General features: G+C 45.0%; 1 protein-coding gene across 2 annotated transcripts in view; it reads right to left on the bottom strand.

The window, feature by feature from the left end:
* Window positions 1-16,345, bottom strand: part of ZNF292 (zinc finger protein 292) — a 98,363-nt gene that overhangs the window by 17,753 nt on the left and 64,265 nt on the right. For both annotated transcript variants that reach the window (XM_090036170.1, XM_090036178.1), the window contains exon 5: window positions 1,235-1,437. In XM_090036170.1, the coding sequence (XP_089892296.1) occupies window positions 1,235-1,437 (203 nt within the window). The remainder of the gene's footprint in view (window positions 1-1,234; window positions 1,438-16,345) is intronic.

The raw sequence follows: 16,345 nt of genomic DNA, 5'->3' as shown, positions 1-16,345 counted from the left end.
ACCCCATTCCAAAAACTTGGGGTCGGGCTTGGGAAGCTCTGGGTCCAGTTCAAGAAGTTTGTTGAGAAGACTGTTGGACTCTGCCCAGAACAGCACCAGGATTTGAGAAACTAACTCCCTGATCCCAGGGCCCCAGTGCCTTGGTATGCACACAGGCAGTCCAACTCCTTGCGACCCAGTATTATAAAGTGCCTTGCCCTGCAACCCTCAAAGACACTGCCAGGTTCCTAGTGTGGGGAGTTTAATTTATGGTGTCATACAAACAAACCACAAAGACGCTGAACATTTATATTGTGATTTATAGTATGATTAAGGTTAAATCTCACCATAAATGTAATGTGTGCCAGGGCCTAAAATTAATGTTGGTCTCAAAACTCAGGCATATCTCTCCATCCAAAAATAAGGGATATTTAAGTCCCTACTCAAGGTTTTGGACAGATAAGCTCTGGTTAGCTACTATTTTCGGGTAGGTTGTTTGTGTGTGTATGTGTAAGGCAGAAGACAAGAAAACTTGAAGTAGCCACAGAAAGATACAGGGGTAGCGTTACCCAGCAAAAAACAAAAACAAAACCAGAAGAAAGAACTTGTAGGCTGGTGCTAACTTAAAGTTTTGGAACTACTATCAAGGCACTGTCTCCTATAGTTTGATTCCTCTTGTGTTCAAGAAAGCATGATGCTGCATATTCAATTACATAAAGAGAACTGTACTAAAGATATGCAACTTGGATAACAAAATGCACCTCTTAACAGAAACAATTGGCAAGACTCTGAATTTTGCCTAGCCACTGAGGTCAAAAATGAAAAGTTAACAGTAATCAATTAATTACATTACAGTGGTACCAAAGGGTTTCACTTAAGACCAGAGCCTTATTGTACTAATTAGTATGAAAAAAGCTTATAATCAAGACAGAGAAGAAAAGGATCAGAGAAAGTATTGACTCCATTCCACATATGGGAACTGAGAGAATGGAAATATCTTGTGCAAAGTCATATGGAAAGTCTGAGACAGAGCTAGAAACTGGATGTGTATATTAACCCTAAGACCATGTTTCCTCTTTTTGTAAACACAAGAACCAATACCAATTACCTTTACAGGGAAATCCTAATAGATAATTTAGAAGAAGATAGGAACTATGTTTATAAACTCTTTTTAAGCTATAGAATTCTATAGAACAAAAAATGACCAAAACATGAATAGTGCTGTTGTTATGAAAATCTAAAACTTTTTACTCACCTCCTCCATTAGCTTTTCATTTGGTGATCCTGAACAAAGACAGACCAGATAGGTTTGCTTAAAACTGCCTTTGGTGCTGATTTCTGGGTGGTCAGAGCACAGTTTTGCCAAGGCAGTAGCTTGAGCTAGCTGTTTTGTTTTCATTAGGTGCTTAATACGCATATCCAGCAGGATGGGCCCTTCGGACTCTAAGAATTCATTCACTTAAATAAAAACAAGCCAAAATATAACATTAGAATATTTAATGGAGAGTTATGCATTTAATAGAGAAGACTTAACCATATTCATACTTAACAGGTAACATTTAAACAGAATAAAAGGGCATAAAAGTTACACAGCACAGAAAACATTCATACCTTGATTTCACACTGTTCAATTAACCTGTCATTGCAATTCACTCACAACAATTCAGTCAAGAAACCGCTCTCAAAGATGTTAAAGAATTTTTCAAAAAAGCTTTCTCCTCATGTTTATAATTTTAGTTAGCTACAAGCTGAACATATTTTAAACAGCAGTCATCTTCTAAATACTCTCTAATGAGTTGTTCAACAGATTGGAAGAATTACTCAAGTTTTCATAGTTAAGGCTGTCTATTTTTTACTCACCTTTAATTTTTAATCAGTTACTTTCCTTTGCAAAATGAAACAGCAATCATGCATAAAAGTGAAAATTTAAAGTGTAACGTGTTTATATGCCATGGACACACAAAAATGTATTGTTATCATGATCTTTTTTAGCCCATGTTTTCTTGACAGTAGTACATTTTTAGAAGACCACATTTCAGATGCAGATTCAGCTCTTAAGGCATTCTTTTGCTCATGTTTCAGCCAAATATTTAAGAATACCTTAAAACCTCATAAATCTGGATATCAAAAGTCCAGAATTACCAAAACTCCGGCACTTCCCTCCACCGCTCCAAGACTAACCACCACTCCCCCCTGCCCTCCTGGACGTGGAGGGGGAAGCTTGCACACAGTGGCTGTCATCACCATTCACCACCCTGTGCTGCCACCCTGTGTGTGGCCACTGCTCTGGGACTGGCTGCTACTACCTGCCTCTCTCCCTGGTTCCATGACTGGGTGCCGTGCCCCTTTCTAAAATTCAGCTTTTTCAAATTTCTGGCAGGTGCTTGGTCCTGAGCACGCTGGATTGATGAGGTTATATTGTATCTACCCTTACTGCCCTGTGCCACAGAGAACACAAAATGATTCGGATTAGATAAGCCAATTTAATGGAAAGTGTTTATCTTCTGTCCATTATTTTAAAATGCTGGAATGTTATATAAGTCCTGTAGGGTCAGAGAAGGAGGTAAATAGAGGAGGACAGCGGAGGTACAAAGTAAATTAGAAGAGAATTAGAGAGAAAATGGAATATAGTAAGTGTGGAACATACAAAAGGTACCTAGAAGTAAAAACGCCTAGGGAAGGGGAAAGTAAGAGGGAGAGGAAGGAAGGGCACAAATAATCCAGGGAGAGAAAAGGGAGAGAAAATCCAGATACATTAATCTTATCTTTAGCTGCAAGTGCCACTTTGAAGATGCAGTGTTTAAGCATGCTCTGCCATGTTTTTCAGCTCACAGATAAAGGCATTTAACACATTTTTAACTTGATCAAGGGCATGGCGGAGCAACTGTTCTTTATTAACTTTGTGTTTTGGGGCTTAAAAAGGTAACTATTACAAGGGCTGAGTGAAGCTTTGGTCGGCAATTCAATTTGGCAGACATTCAGCCCATTTGGCGACCAAATCTCTGAATCGGAATCAGATCAGGAGACCCTTTAATCTCTCCGAATCAAATCAGAACCCTCCGAATCGATTCAGAAAGATTCAATGATTTGGACATAGACACAGATTTAAATGTTTTTTCTACATACCTCAAGGTACCAGGTGGCTTATGAACGTTGAGATGTTGGGGTAGATGGAGCATCCCATGGAAGCATGGACGGTGGTCCCCAGCACACTTGGCAGTGGACCTGGAAGTGGACCAGAAGCACTTCTGGGTCTGCCAAGGGACTCCTCCACCCCCAGCGACTAGCGCCTCCTGGGTCTGGGGGGGGCACCCGGGGTCCTTCCACAGCTGATCACTGAGCCGGGGTGGTGGTGTGAGGGAGGGTCCCCCATGAGCTTGGCAGCGGACCCAGAAATAGACCAGAAGTACTTCCGGTCCACTTCCAAGTTTGCTGTCGAGCTTGCAGGGGGCCCCCCATGCTCCTGTGGGATGCTCCATCTGCCCCACCATTGCAGCATTCATGAGCTGTGCCTGGTACCTCGAGGCATGCAGAAAAAACATTTAAAGCTGTGCCTATGGCCGAATCTGTGATTCTCCAAATTAGCATCAAATCTTCAGATTCTGATTTGGTCGAATCAAATTGCAACAGTGATCCAAATCAACAAATCAAATCACTGTCCCTGATTCAGGCCAAATCTGAATCGAATACAGCCTGTTTCACACACCCCTAACTATTACAATACAGGTTTCCCTTGATTTATGTAGTACATGCATTCCGGGAGAACAGCACATAAATCAAATTCGCATAAAGCGAACCCACTTTACAATGTAACAAATAGGGATAGGTTCCCATGGTGGTGAGGGAGGGAGTGAGGCTGGGACTAGGGAGGGGGCAGGGGTAAGGGTGCCGATCCTGGGGCTGCACAAGGCAGCAAAGCAGAGGGAAGAGAGCGGCACTCACCCCAGCCCTGGCTGCAGTGGCCCTGGGAGCACCTGACACCAGCTGCCTGCACCAAGGCACAGTGCAGCCCAGAAGCAGAGGTGAGTGGACAAGCGGAGCCCAGGTACGGGGGTACAGGCGAAGCACGGTGCAGGCCAGCGGCTGCAGGTAGCTGGCACCAGATGCTCCTGGAGCCACTGCAGCCGGGGCTGGGGTGAGTGGGGTTAGGGTTTCCCACCCCGCCAAAAACTTACCTGCTTGGGTGGGGGCATCTATGCTGATCGCATAAGAGCGAATTTACCTTGCACATAATGAATTATGGGTCTATATATGCTCATCGCATAAGAGTGAATTCGCATATAAAGATCCTGCATAAATCGAGGGAAACCTGTACTATCTAAGGGCCAACATAAGTGAGTGACAAAATATCAGTAAATACAGAGCTAATGTATAAACACATATCAATTGGTATTATATTAATATACTGACATTCAACATTTCATGTTTCCATGACTGGGGTGTATAAACTTCTGAAGCCCTTGAAGTTCTTTAATCAAAAGCAAGAGATCTTCCAATATAAGGGGTCATTTGTTACACTTATTTGATTAAATTAAGGCTAATTCTTTAATTTAAACTGATAAAAGGCACTCTAACCCTAAAGAACACAGAACTAGAATGCACCACCACAGGATGTAGGGTTTGCCATACTCAGTAAGACCTGAAATCCCTTTAGCCCAGTAACCTGTTCTTTCTTGCCCAGCTGCTAGTAGTAAATGCTACAGAAAAAGGTTTAAAAGCCTCAAAGAAAACAAAATGGGGTAATATACCCCCATCCCCACATCAGGCCTACTAACCATCCATACAGAATACTTAATGTAAAATTATGCAGTTAACAGAAAGGATTTAATCATATTCATATTTAACATGTAACATTAAAACAGGATAAAGGGGCACAGAAGTTACACAGCAGCGAAAAGAAAATGAATACCTTCATTTCACACTGTTCATTTAACCCATCTATCAGAAAGACAGACAAATCTGTTACAGTGTTCATTTAACCTGTCCATCTATCAGATAGACAAATACTGATATACATTATAAAAATCCATATTATATATGTACCTATTTTATGTATCTATCTAGAAAATAGATATTTATCTATAATGTTGTATAGAATTATCTATAACACTTAAAGACTGTCTTATGTACTGAAGCATGAGGTTTATTATTCCTTCCAAAATTAGTAAAACCAATTACAACTCTGAATATACTTGATATACATAAGTAGTCACTTCATGTGGCAATTAATTTTAGTTTGACTAAACTAAGTGAAAACCTATTAGCTCTGAATTTCCCACCTTTTGATTTCACAAATTAGTCCCTTGTTCTTGTATTAAGAAAACAGAAACTTCTATTCTCTCTAGATACCTTCTCCATGCTATTTGATACACTATATGTTATCGTATCCATTCTTTTTAATCTTTCTTCATATAAAAGTGTTTTAAAGCCTTTGATCATTCTTGTCACCCTTTCCCAAAGCCCCTAGTTTCTCTAATATCCTAACAAAGGAGTTGCTTGCAGATGTTAAAAAAAAACAAACAAAAACACGTTACTGGAAGCTGCAGCACATTACTTCAACCTGGCTCCATGGTGTTTGTACAGATCGGGTGCTACAGCGGGGCTTTTTGGCAGCTTTATCTGAAACTGATTCAATTAACTATTAGATGAAAGCACCAAAAAGGCCCTGCTAAAGCACCTGATCTATGTAGACCAGGGGTAGGCAACGTTTTTTGGTTGGAGTGCTGAAAACCCCCACAATGCCTATCTTGGAAAGTGCCAGAGTGCCGGCATGCCAGAAAAACAAAATGAGGGCAGGGGGGTACATAGCAAGATGCCCTGCGTGTCCCCCTTGTCCCCCAGCCACAGCCCTCCCCCAGCCCTGCTGCCCCTTGCCCTCTTGCCAAAGCCTCTGCCCCCCAGCCCTGGTGCCCTATGCCACCCCAGCCCAGGCTCTGTGAGTGGCAGCAGCTACCCAGAGCCGGGGCCGGCTGCAGCCGGAAGACTGCAAACAGCAGCGTCGGGCTCTGGAGCCCCAGCATCAGCTCTGTACCGGTGCGTACACTTGTGCCTCGGAGTGGGTAGTAGGGGAGGGGCCCGAGGCAGTGCAACCCCCCGCTTCTGGCACAGAGCTGGTGACCCATCAGAGCACAAGTTCCCCGGAGACCAGGTCAACCCCGGCGATGGCCGTGGGAAGGAGAGGCCGGCGAGGAGCTCCCCGCAGCTGCCCAGAGCCCAGGCTGGCTACAGAGTGGGCAGGATGCAAATAGCTGCATCAGGCTCCGCAGCTCTGGCATCAGTTCCATGCTGGCGGCGACGGCACGGGCACTTTGGGGAGGGCTGAGCTGCCCTGCTGCCTGCCGAGGTGCGTGCACAGTCGCCATCAGCATGGAGCTGATGCCTGGGCTGTAAAGCCTGGTACAGCTGTTTGCAGCCTGCCCACTGCCTGCTGCAGCTGCCCAGAGTCTGTGCTGGCTACAAAAAGCTGTGCCGGGCTCCACAGCCCAGTCACCAGCTCTGTGCCGTGAGTGGGGGAGAGACCGGGGTTGTGCTGCCTTAGGCCCCTCCCAACTGCCCACTCTGATGCCTCAGCTCTGGGGCCTGGCACAGCTGTTTGCAGTCTCCCGGCTGCAGCTGACTCCGGCTCTGGGTAGCTGCTGCCAGTCACAGAGCCCAGCTGTTTCCAGCAGGCAGCTGGGATGCTGGAAGCCCTGCTGGGAGCAGCCCGGGCTCCAGCAGCTACCCAGAACCAGGGCTGGCCATGGCATTGCTGACCCCTGATGTACACAATACGAAAGCCAGGTGCAACTAATGTTCTGCATCTTCTGGGCATGGGCTGGGCTCAGTGGAGGAGCATGCTGAATTTAAAGCAATTTTTTTTTAACATCTGCAAGTAGCCAGAGTGACTACTATTATATGCTGTATTTTCCTTTTCCAGGAAAGCCCAACCAATACTTGTATATAAAATATGACAAGCCTCACAGAATTTCTGCCTCCAATGTGCATTATTTGGAGGTGTAGCTCTCTATGGGAGGGGGAAGTACACCACCTTCGAGGCCGACATTAGCTCTAAAGAAGAGCGACTCAAAACCCTGTGGGTCAAACTACTGGGGGAGGGGGGACGGGGGCATGGTGAAAAAGACCTAACTGTAGGTGTATACTACAGACCACCAAACCAGGGGGGAGGAGCTCGATCTGGAGTTTTCTCAACAACTGGAAGAGGCCATGCGTGCATGAAACATGGTCATCATGGGTGACTTCAATTACTCAGATATCTCTTCGAAGGAACACTCAGCTAGGTCGGATCGGTCACATTGCTTCCTGACCTGTCCTGAAGAGCTCTACCTGACTCAGTAAGTGCATGGGCCAACCAGAGATAACGCTCTCCTAGAGTTGGTCTTGGCCAAAGGAGACAATCTGGTGAGTGACTTGAATATAGAGGGTAGCATGGGCGACAGCAACCATGAAACCATCACAATCACTGTCCGTCACAACATAGGGGAAGAACTGTGGGACCAGGGACTGAAGGTGAAAGGAATGCATGAAGAGTGGTCACACCTCATTGACATGATCCTCAAAGCACAAAAGAAGTCCATTCCCATGTGGAGGAAAGGTAACACAGAAGGGCTGGTAAGCTCACTTGGCTTAATAGGGATATCATGGTTTTCTTGAAAAAGGAGAAAGAGGCACACAAACAATGGAAGCTTAGGACAGCCAAGGAGGACCATACCACAATGGCCTGCACTTGTAGGGAACAGATTAGAAACGCTATGGTGGCAACTGAATTTAAACTAGCAACAGAAATCAAGGACAATAAGACGTCCTTCTTCAGGTATGTACGGAACAGGAGGAAAACAAATAGAAGCATGGGGCCACTGCTTAACAACTCAGGACAGCTGGTTACTGACACTCAGGAGAAAACTGGGCTCCTGAATGACTACTTTGCTTTGGTATTTCAGTGGACTAAAGGAAAAATCATACTAGATAAAGTTCAGAATGGGCATGGTGGGAATGAGTGCTTTTCCACTGTTGACGTTGAGCTGGTACATGATCAGTTAGAAAAGTTAGATATTTATAAGTCAGCAGGACAGGATGAACTTCATCCAAGAGCGCTGAAGGAGCTAAGTCATCGTGGGACCTCTGGCAAAACTCTTCCAAAACTCATGGCACTTGGGAGAACTCTCTGAAGACTGGAAGAGGACCAATGTTGTGCCCATCTTCAAGAAGGGGAGGGGAGATGACTCAGGCCACTATAGGCCAAGTAGCCTAACTACTATCCCAGGGAAAATCCTGGAAAAATTCATCAAGGAGTCTACGTGCAATACGCTTGCAGAAGGTAGGATTCTGAACAACAGCCAGCATGGCTTTGTCATAGGCAGGTCTTGTTTCATCAATCTCATCTCCTTCTACAACCAGGTAACTCACCACATGGATGAGAGAGAGGAGGTTGACACTGTATACCGAAACTTCCAAAAGACCTCTGATCTGGAATCCCATGATATTCTTAGGGGAAAATTGAAGGATTGTGGGCTTAACTGCTCAACAGTTAGGCAGGTAGGAAGCTGGTTGCAGGGTAGGACCCAAAGAATTCTAATGAACGGATCTGTGTTGTCCTGGCAAGAAGTGGCCAGCGGTATCCCTCAGGGGTTCGTGCTTGGTCCAATGTGTTTCAACATCTTTATCAATGATTTGGATGTAGGGGTGAAGAATGCACTGATGAAGTTTGCAGATGACACCAAGTTATGGAGGAGCGTGGTTATGCTTGAAAATAGGCTGCAGACACAAGTGGACTTAAACAGCCTAGCAAGCTGGGGAGATCAGAACCAGATGAAATTCAGCATTGAAAAGTGTAAAGTGCTTCATCTGGGGACCAACAATCCCCAACACACCTACAGGCTCAGTAGCACCAAACTGACTAGCACCATGACTGAAAGTGACCTAAGGGCAATAACAGACCATAGTATAACCATGAGCTGTCAGTACAATGCTGTAGCCAGCAAGGCAAACAATGGTCTGGCATGCATCAATTGATGCATCTCAAGCAAAACCAAAGAAGTGATTCTTCCGCTTTACTCGGCATTGGTGAGACCGCAGCTGGAGTCCCGCATCCAATTCTGGGCGCCACACTTCAACAAAGACATGGAAAACTTGAGAGAGTCCAGAGAAGAGCCACCTGTATCAGAGACTTGCAAGGCAAGCCATACGAAGAAAGGCTGAGGGACTTGAGTCTCTTTAGCCTAAAAAAGCGAAGGCTGAGAGGGGACTTGGTAGCAGTATACCGCTATATCAGGGGAATACATCAGGGGCTCGGTGAACAACTGTTCACCAGGGCACCCTTGGGGAAAACCAGGAGTAATGGCCACAAGTTCCTGGAAGACCATTTCAGGCTCAACACTAGGAAAACTTCACAGCTAGGGTGTCCAGATGGTGGAATAAACTCCCCCCAGAGGTGGTACAATCACCTACCCTGGAAATCTTCAGGAGGAGACTGGATGGTCACCTTAGTGGGGTCACCTGACCCTGTTGTCTTTCCTGCCTAGTGCAGGGGACCTGGACCCAATGATCTTGCGAGATCCCTTGAAGCCCCTTACAATCTATAAATCTATTTGGCATTTACTGATGTTGGCAACATGACAGCAAATGAATTCATCTACCATGTTTACATCACTATGAACTTCTTCCCTGTCCTATCAAGTCTTGACCGATCTAAATAACAAGCTATACTACTTCATTACTCACCTTAACTTCTACGTCATTTAATATGTTAAACAGCACGGAGTCTAAGCACATGACCTGCAGGCACTTCATTGTTAATTTTTTGCCAGGATGAAAACTGGTATTTAATCTTATTCTTTGCTCTCTGACTTCAACCAGTTTTTGATTTATAGCAATACTTTGCTTCTCATCCCATTGCTACTTGGCTTATTTAGGCAGACTGTTGGCAAAGCCATTTCTGAAATCCAAAATATCGAAGATCCCTTTTATCCATTATTTTTTAAACATGTTTAAGGAATTCCTAGAGATTGAAACACCATTTTCCTTCGGTGACTGGTTGAAATGATGATTAAAAATGGAAAAAAAAAATGCTTGAAGATTATGATAGGAGAGGGACAATCTGACAGCTACTGATCCAAGGTTAAGGCTTCTAGCATTACATAGGAACACTAGACTGGAAGGATTCTCCTTCTATTAGAGATTTAGACATCTGATGTATAAACAGATTTAGTTAAATGAGTGCAACTTTTTCTTGTAATCAAGGCCTTAACTGCGTTTTTTTCTACGTGGAGAGTGGAACACAACTATATTGAACTGACTTCTATAGAGAAAAACCATATTAGCAGGAAGTAAGTAGTATATATTCACAGATTTAATATAACCTTATAATTTGTATTATCTTTTTAAGCAGAAGAAATATCAAAAACATTCATGGTCTTCCCAACCCACAAATGACCCAGTGACTAATTGCAGCTGTTCCTTTTTAGCCTTGCTCTTCCAAATACTGGCCCCCAATAATCCTTTCACCCACAGTGTTTACTGTTTCAGTTAGTCTGCCTCACACAAACACTGGAACATATTGTTATCTTTGAAATAAGATACTGAAAGACCTTAGATTTAAAATTATTCTTTGAACTTCTGCGCTTTCACCCTCATGCAAACAATATTAGAATTACATTTAATATTCTAATGAAAAAGTTTTAGCCTTGCTCGCCTACATACCTGTCCCCAATAATCCTTTTACCCACAGTGCTTACTGCACTATGTAATCCACCTTGCACAAACATTGGAACATTTTGTTATCTTTTCATTAAGATATGAACTCAAACTTAAGACTACTCTCCTAATTTATGACATTTTGCTGTATTGATCATAACCAGTACAGTTAATATGTTAAAGCTAAGGTTTTACTTCATTCTCCCAAATAAAATTTTATTTAAATTTTCCTTGTCCTGTGATCAAGATATATATTAGTTCCTATGACCCAAGAAAAAAAAAATCAGTAAAAACAGAATTACAGCTGAGAATTTAATTTGGCAATTTATGGGGCAGAAAAAGTCTTAAAACACCAATGAAATTACTAAAAAAAGAAATCATAAACTTCAGACATTCAGAGATTAAAATAAGAAATATAGGTGTAACAGGTCCAGTGCCTGAGGGCCACTGTGCGCCCCCTTGTGGCCACTTCAATTCTGTCTAGCTCCCATGGTCTCAACCCTGCTTCCTCACCTCTTACATCTTGATGTTAGATGGTAATGATGAGGGGAGGCTGCCATCAGAGGCAGATGAACCTTGGTGCTCTCTCTCCCTCAGTATGTTTCCTCAGGCCTATGGACCTTAAGGACTAAATTTGTGGCCTCCTTCCACCCCTACAGCCATGCCCATGCCTGGCAGATGTTACTCTGCATATCACTCTGTCCCCGGTTGAGACCTCAGGATTCTTGACTTTCGCCTCCCTTTTCTCTGGATGCAGGCCTCCAGCCCTGGCTGATAGATTAGGGCCCAGCTCTCTTGGCCTCAGCCCTGTCTGTTCTCTGTCTCTCTGGGACCCTTGGCCCCATCTTCTGCCTTTTCTCAGCCCCCCCAACATCCCTGACCCAGGTCAAGGCTGCTCTTGGTTCTACCCAAGCCCCTGGGGGTCCCTGGCTCAGGAAGAGGCTCCTCTCAGCTCTTCTCAACCCCCATAGCATTGTTCTTTGTTCAGGGTGAGGCTTTGCGCTGGGTGCCCCTTGCAGCACCCCTATGGCCTCCTGTCCACCCCTTACAGGCACATCCAGTCCTCCAATATGAAACTTAAATTACAACATTAATACAAGACACAGTTTCCCAAAATAAAAGCCTATCCAGCTCTGTGTTGTTGCCTCACTCAGGTCATCAGCTCCCCTTAGTTCCCTCTGGCCAGCTCCAGGGGGCAGCTCAGGTGCCTGCTAGTCTGTCTGCTGCAGAAATCTCCCTCAAAAACTCCTCTCTCCAACATGTATGGCCAGATTTTCTACTTTGGCGCAGGTCCTGGGTTTATAGGCCTGGAAGCCATGCCCCCTTTTTGTCACCTGCCTTCCCCAGAGCCACATAGGGTTTTGCCTTTTAATTAAAGGCCAGTCTGCCCTCCTGCAGCTGTGGCTCCACACAGCTGGCCGAGTCTGCTGCATCCTGGCTCCCTGCCACAGTTCCCTCTCCTCCCCTTCCCTTCTAAGTACCAGGGTCGGGGTCTCCTGTGACAATAAGAGTTTAAAGAGAATTCTGCTAAGTTACTGTAACAATTTTAATTCTAACCCAGCAGCTATGTCTTACAGAAATCAGAATATAGTGAATTTGTATTTTTCTCTACAAACAGGTTCATCTCTAGGACCAGAAAAACATGCATTATCAGAATGAAGCATGGTTTGTCAATTATCCTGAAAAGCATACTGAATATAATTATTCTCCATGATTCATTACGATTCACAAACTAACAATTATATCAAGCTGAAACTATGAAATTGTAGCACTTCCATGAAAAAAAGTAAGCAGAAACTATGGCTCTGACATGGATTTACTGACTGCATCCAAATGAGTGTGGCCATGTAGTATGTGGTGCTGCAGACATGTCTGTAGTGGCACCACATACTGCATGTTTGATTTTTCTCAGTGCTGCAAGGGAGCAGCAAAGGGAGGGGGGTTGGACCCTGGATATCCAGAGGTCAAAAATCCCATGAGAAAACAAAAGCAGAGTGGCGTGTGCGGGGGCAGCGTGTGCCACTCAATACGAGAGGTTGGCTAGCTGGAGTTGTGCTCCAGCTGCCGGGCAGGCTCTGTGCGGCAGGACTGCCACGACTGCAGATCTGGAAGGCCCCCAGGTAAGGCTGCTGGGGCCAGCCCAGTGCTGGCTAGGGCTGTGGAAAAGCACTGTTCCGATTCGACTTATGTTTCCACGGAACAGTGTTTTATTTTGAAATCACTGTTCCATTTCATTTTGTTGAAACTGTTTTGCTGTTTCGATGTTTCGCCCACAGGTTATTGCGGGGAAACATAAAACGCAGCAGGCAAGCAGATTGGGGGCTCACCTGCACCCCTAAGAGGGCGGCAGGGGCTGAGCAGGAGTCTTCCTAGGGGTGTGAGCCCCCAATTTGCCCACCAGATGACAGACCCGTGCTGGGCACAGCCCACACCCAGTGCCAGAAAGACTGGTGCTGCTGCTGGTCCCAGGCAGCAGCCCCAGCTCCTGTTATCCAATTGGCAGATTGGGGGCATGCACCCCGGAAGGACTCTGGCACAGTCCCCACAGCCCTCCTGGGGGTGCCAGCAGACCCCAGTCTGCTTGCCAGCTGACAGGAGCTGGGTGCTGCCACCTGGGGCTGGGGCAGATCAGCTTGTGTGGGAACCCACAGCCCCGATCCAGAGGTGTGGGAGGGGGTTCCTGCATGAGCTGATCTGCCCCAGGTCCCACACCCTCCTCGACCTGGCTCCAGTATGGGGCCAGGGGAGATCAGCTTATGCGGGGACCGTCCCTGACCCCGGGATCAGGGTAGTGGGTCTCTATATGAGCTGATCTGCCTCAGCCTCATTGGCCGCAGGCGGCAGCACCTGGCTCCTGTCAGCCGGCAGGCAGATTGGGCACCTGTTGCCACCCCCAGGAGGGCTGCAGGGGCCATGCCGGAGCTCTCCCGGGGGTGCAGGCAAACCCCCGATCCATCTGCCAGATAACAGGAGGCAGGTGCTGCCAGCTGGGACTGGTGCTGAAGCCAGTAAGTCTGGCTTTGAAACTTGAAATATTTTGAGTTCCCTTGTTTCGTTTCAAAGCTGTTTCAAAGGCTTTTGTTTGGTTTCGATTTCGCTGTTTCGAGCTCAAAATAGCTTCGAAATGACGCCAGGCAAAACTGCATACAGCCCTAGTGCTGGTCCCAGTCTCCCCTACCCCGCCAGGGGTAACTTGCTGCACGTGAGAGGGTGCATGGCACGTGTTCCCTGGGGACAAGCAGTGGCAGCACAAGGTGCACTGCTGCTAACTGTCCCTGGGGAACGAAGCGTTCACACACGGGTAGACGTGGTCACTGGGTACATCTACATGTGCTATTAATGCACAGCAATAGACTATGGAGTAGTTCGAGCCAGAGTCAACTGCTCCTGGGTGTAGCATCTACACATTCCCCTGGCACTGCAGCATTTGGAGCTGGGATGGAGCAGCCCTGGACTGGGAGGGAGCACCAGGGGTCAGCCCTGGGTTTTGGGTGGTGGCATTGGGGCCAGCAGAAACCAGGGGTCTGGCTCCCAGCTGGCTGGGCTGATCAGGTGCAATTTGTGCCCAGTGGTCACCATCTACACATGCATTTGATTGTACTTAATGAAAGTACTATCTTACAGTGAAGTTAATTAGTTTACTGTACCCTAATACCGATGCATGTGGTGACACTTTACTGTGGAGGTAATTAGTCATTTCTGCAGTAAAACTCACATGTAGATGCACCTACTGGCACTGAGACACCAAGGAAATTTACGGAATGCTGAAGGATTTTGGAGTTTTGCATAGCTCCAGCCTCCCAACTCATTATTCCTATCAGTTCCACAACGTAATTCCTGATCCAATCAGTTCACCTATTGTAACACTAACATGTCAGGCTCTGACAATGCACAGTTGGAGACTGTCACTTTCTCACTGTTCATTACAGAATATATAGAAGAGCACTAAGAGCCAGGACAGTGTCTTTTGTGATAAGGTAATTTTGCAACACTGCTCACAGAAGTAACAGATTTAATAATCATTAATTTTATTCAATAAGAACACTAACATCAATGTAGCAACAGTCACTAGTATCACCTCAGCAGGAGAAAGATTACACCAAAGTCTCCAATTGGAGGGAAACAAGTAATACGCATTAGTCTTTTATCTCTGAGATGTCCTCATTTAAAACAAGATCACTCCCAACAAAAGAATATGGCTTGAAGCCCCAAACCAGGGACACTTGGGGTTTACCGCAAAAAGTGGGGTTGAGGGCTGAATTTAAAAAGTTTCCAGTGTCTTTTCAAAAACCATATATACTTCCTAAGTTATTCAACTTGTGTGAGAAGCATGGAGGAAAACGGAGAAATGACTAAGTGCCAGGGAAAGGGATGTGACAGCTTGTTTTAGACCATGTCGGATACACAGGGTGGATGAAGTCTTTATTGGCATAGTTCATATTTGGCAGTGGTGCAGGAAGGAAAGTGTGGAAAAACCTGGTGGCTGAAGGAGTAACCAAGTAAGTGAAGAACAAGTAATTAACTGGGCTGATAGCAAACATTTTTCTTGTGTAGATTAGGGGTGGCCAACCTGAGCAGTGAGTGCCACAAGTGGCACAGGCAGCTTCTGTGTGGGGCAACTATCCGATCAGGGAGCAGACAGGTAGCACACCAACCAATAGGGCAGGAAGCAAAAGGGATTAGGCACAGAGCACATCACAGAAAGCAGGAAGTCAAAAGCAGAGCAGCAGATTAGGCAGAGGAAAGGGGTAACAGTGGCAACAAGGAAGGCATAGGCTAATTGTAGCATGCCTGCCTAAAATGTACCCCTCCATTAGTGAAGCTGATAGTCACACTGTGTTGATTAGATTTATTAGTCAGATAAGTTGTGTGCTTCTATTTCAGTTTCCTAATTGGATGACCAGATATGAATAAAGTTAACTTAAACTGTCTTTGTCACTTACTTTCTGCAACTGCTTTGTATGACTTGACTGTGCCAACATTGGCAAAAATGTGAAAATACAGCTAGCAATTGTTAAAAATCTGATTCACTAGTATTAGGGGATTGGTACAAATACAAGTGAAACTAAGGTGTGCATTTACAGCATTTTAGCTACTTTCTGGTAACTGTTCATGTGTACACTCTTATCCCCAAGAATAAATGCCAACTCACTTGACCCTCAATGAAAGAGTAGCTGCCACATGGTAAGCACACATCCTATCTTATTTCAAACCACCTGTTTTTGTGCCTATGCCCTTAGCCTTTTTTCCATGAGAATAAAATTTTTAGGTTTAACTAAACTAGTTAAATCTACTCCTAATATTAGGCAAGAGCACAGTTGGTGAGAATTAATTCTTGCCTCTTGAATTTTTCTGTTTTTGAATTTTGGAGTGGAGGAAAATAACTGAATGTGATATAAATCTAGCTTCAGGGAAGTCTACATTTGAAGAAACATGACTCAATACTTTCTTTAAAGTAAGTTTAGAACTCAAACACCATTTGATGCCTTTTTTAAACTGTCTGGAGCCAGATTTGTCATTCTGACATAATGAAGTCACCAGTAACTTGACAAATAAATATGATTCCTCCAAATTAAGATGGAAAGCCCTAGCATATGAGATCAAAGAAATGTTATTTGAAATTTCTAATAAAAACATTTTTGAGATTACTGGCAAAAGTATTAAAAGAATTTCGCTC

Source organism: Crocodylus siamensis, chromosome 1 (genome assembly GCF_052110815.1).
Source record: "Crocodylus siamensis isolate JL-2025a chromosome 1, ASM5211081v1, whole genome shotgun sequence".
Lineage (NCBI taxonomy): Eukaryota > Metazoa > Chordata > Crocodylia > Crocodylidae > Crocodylus > Crocodylus siamensis.
This window is presented reverse-complemented; position numbering and strand designations above follow the sequence as displayed.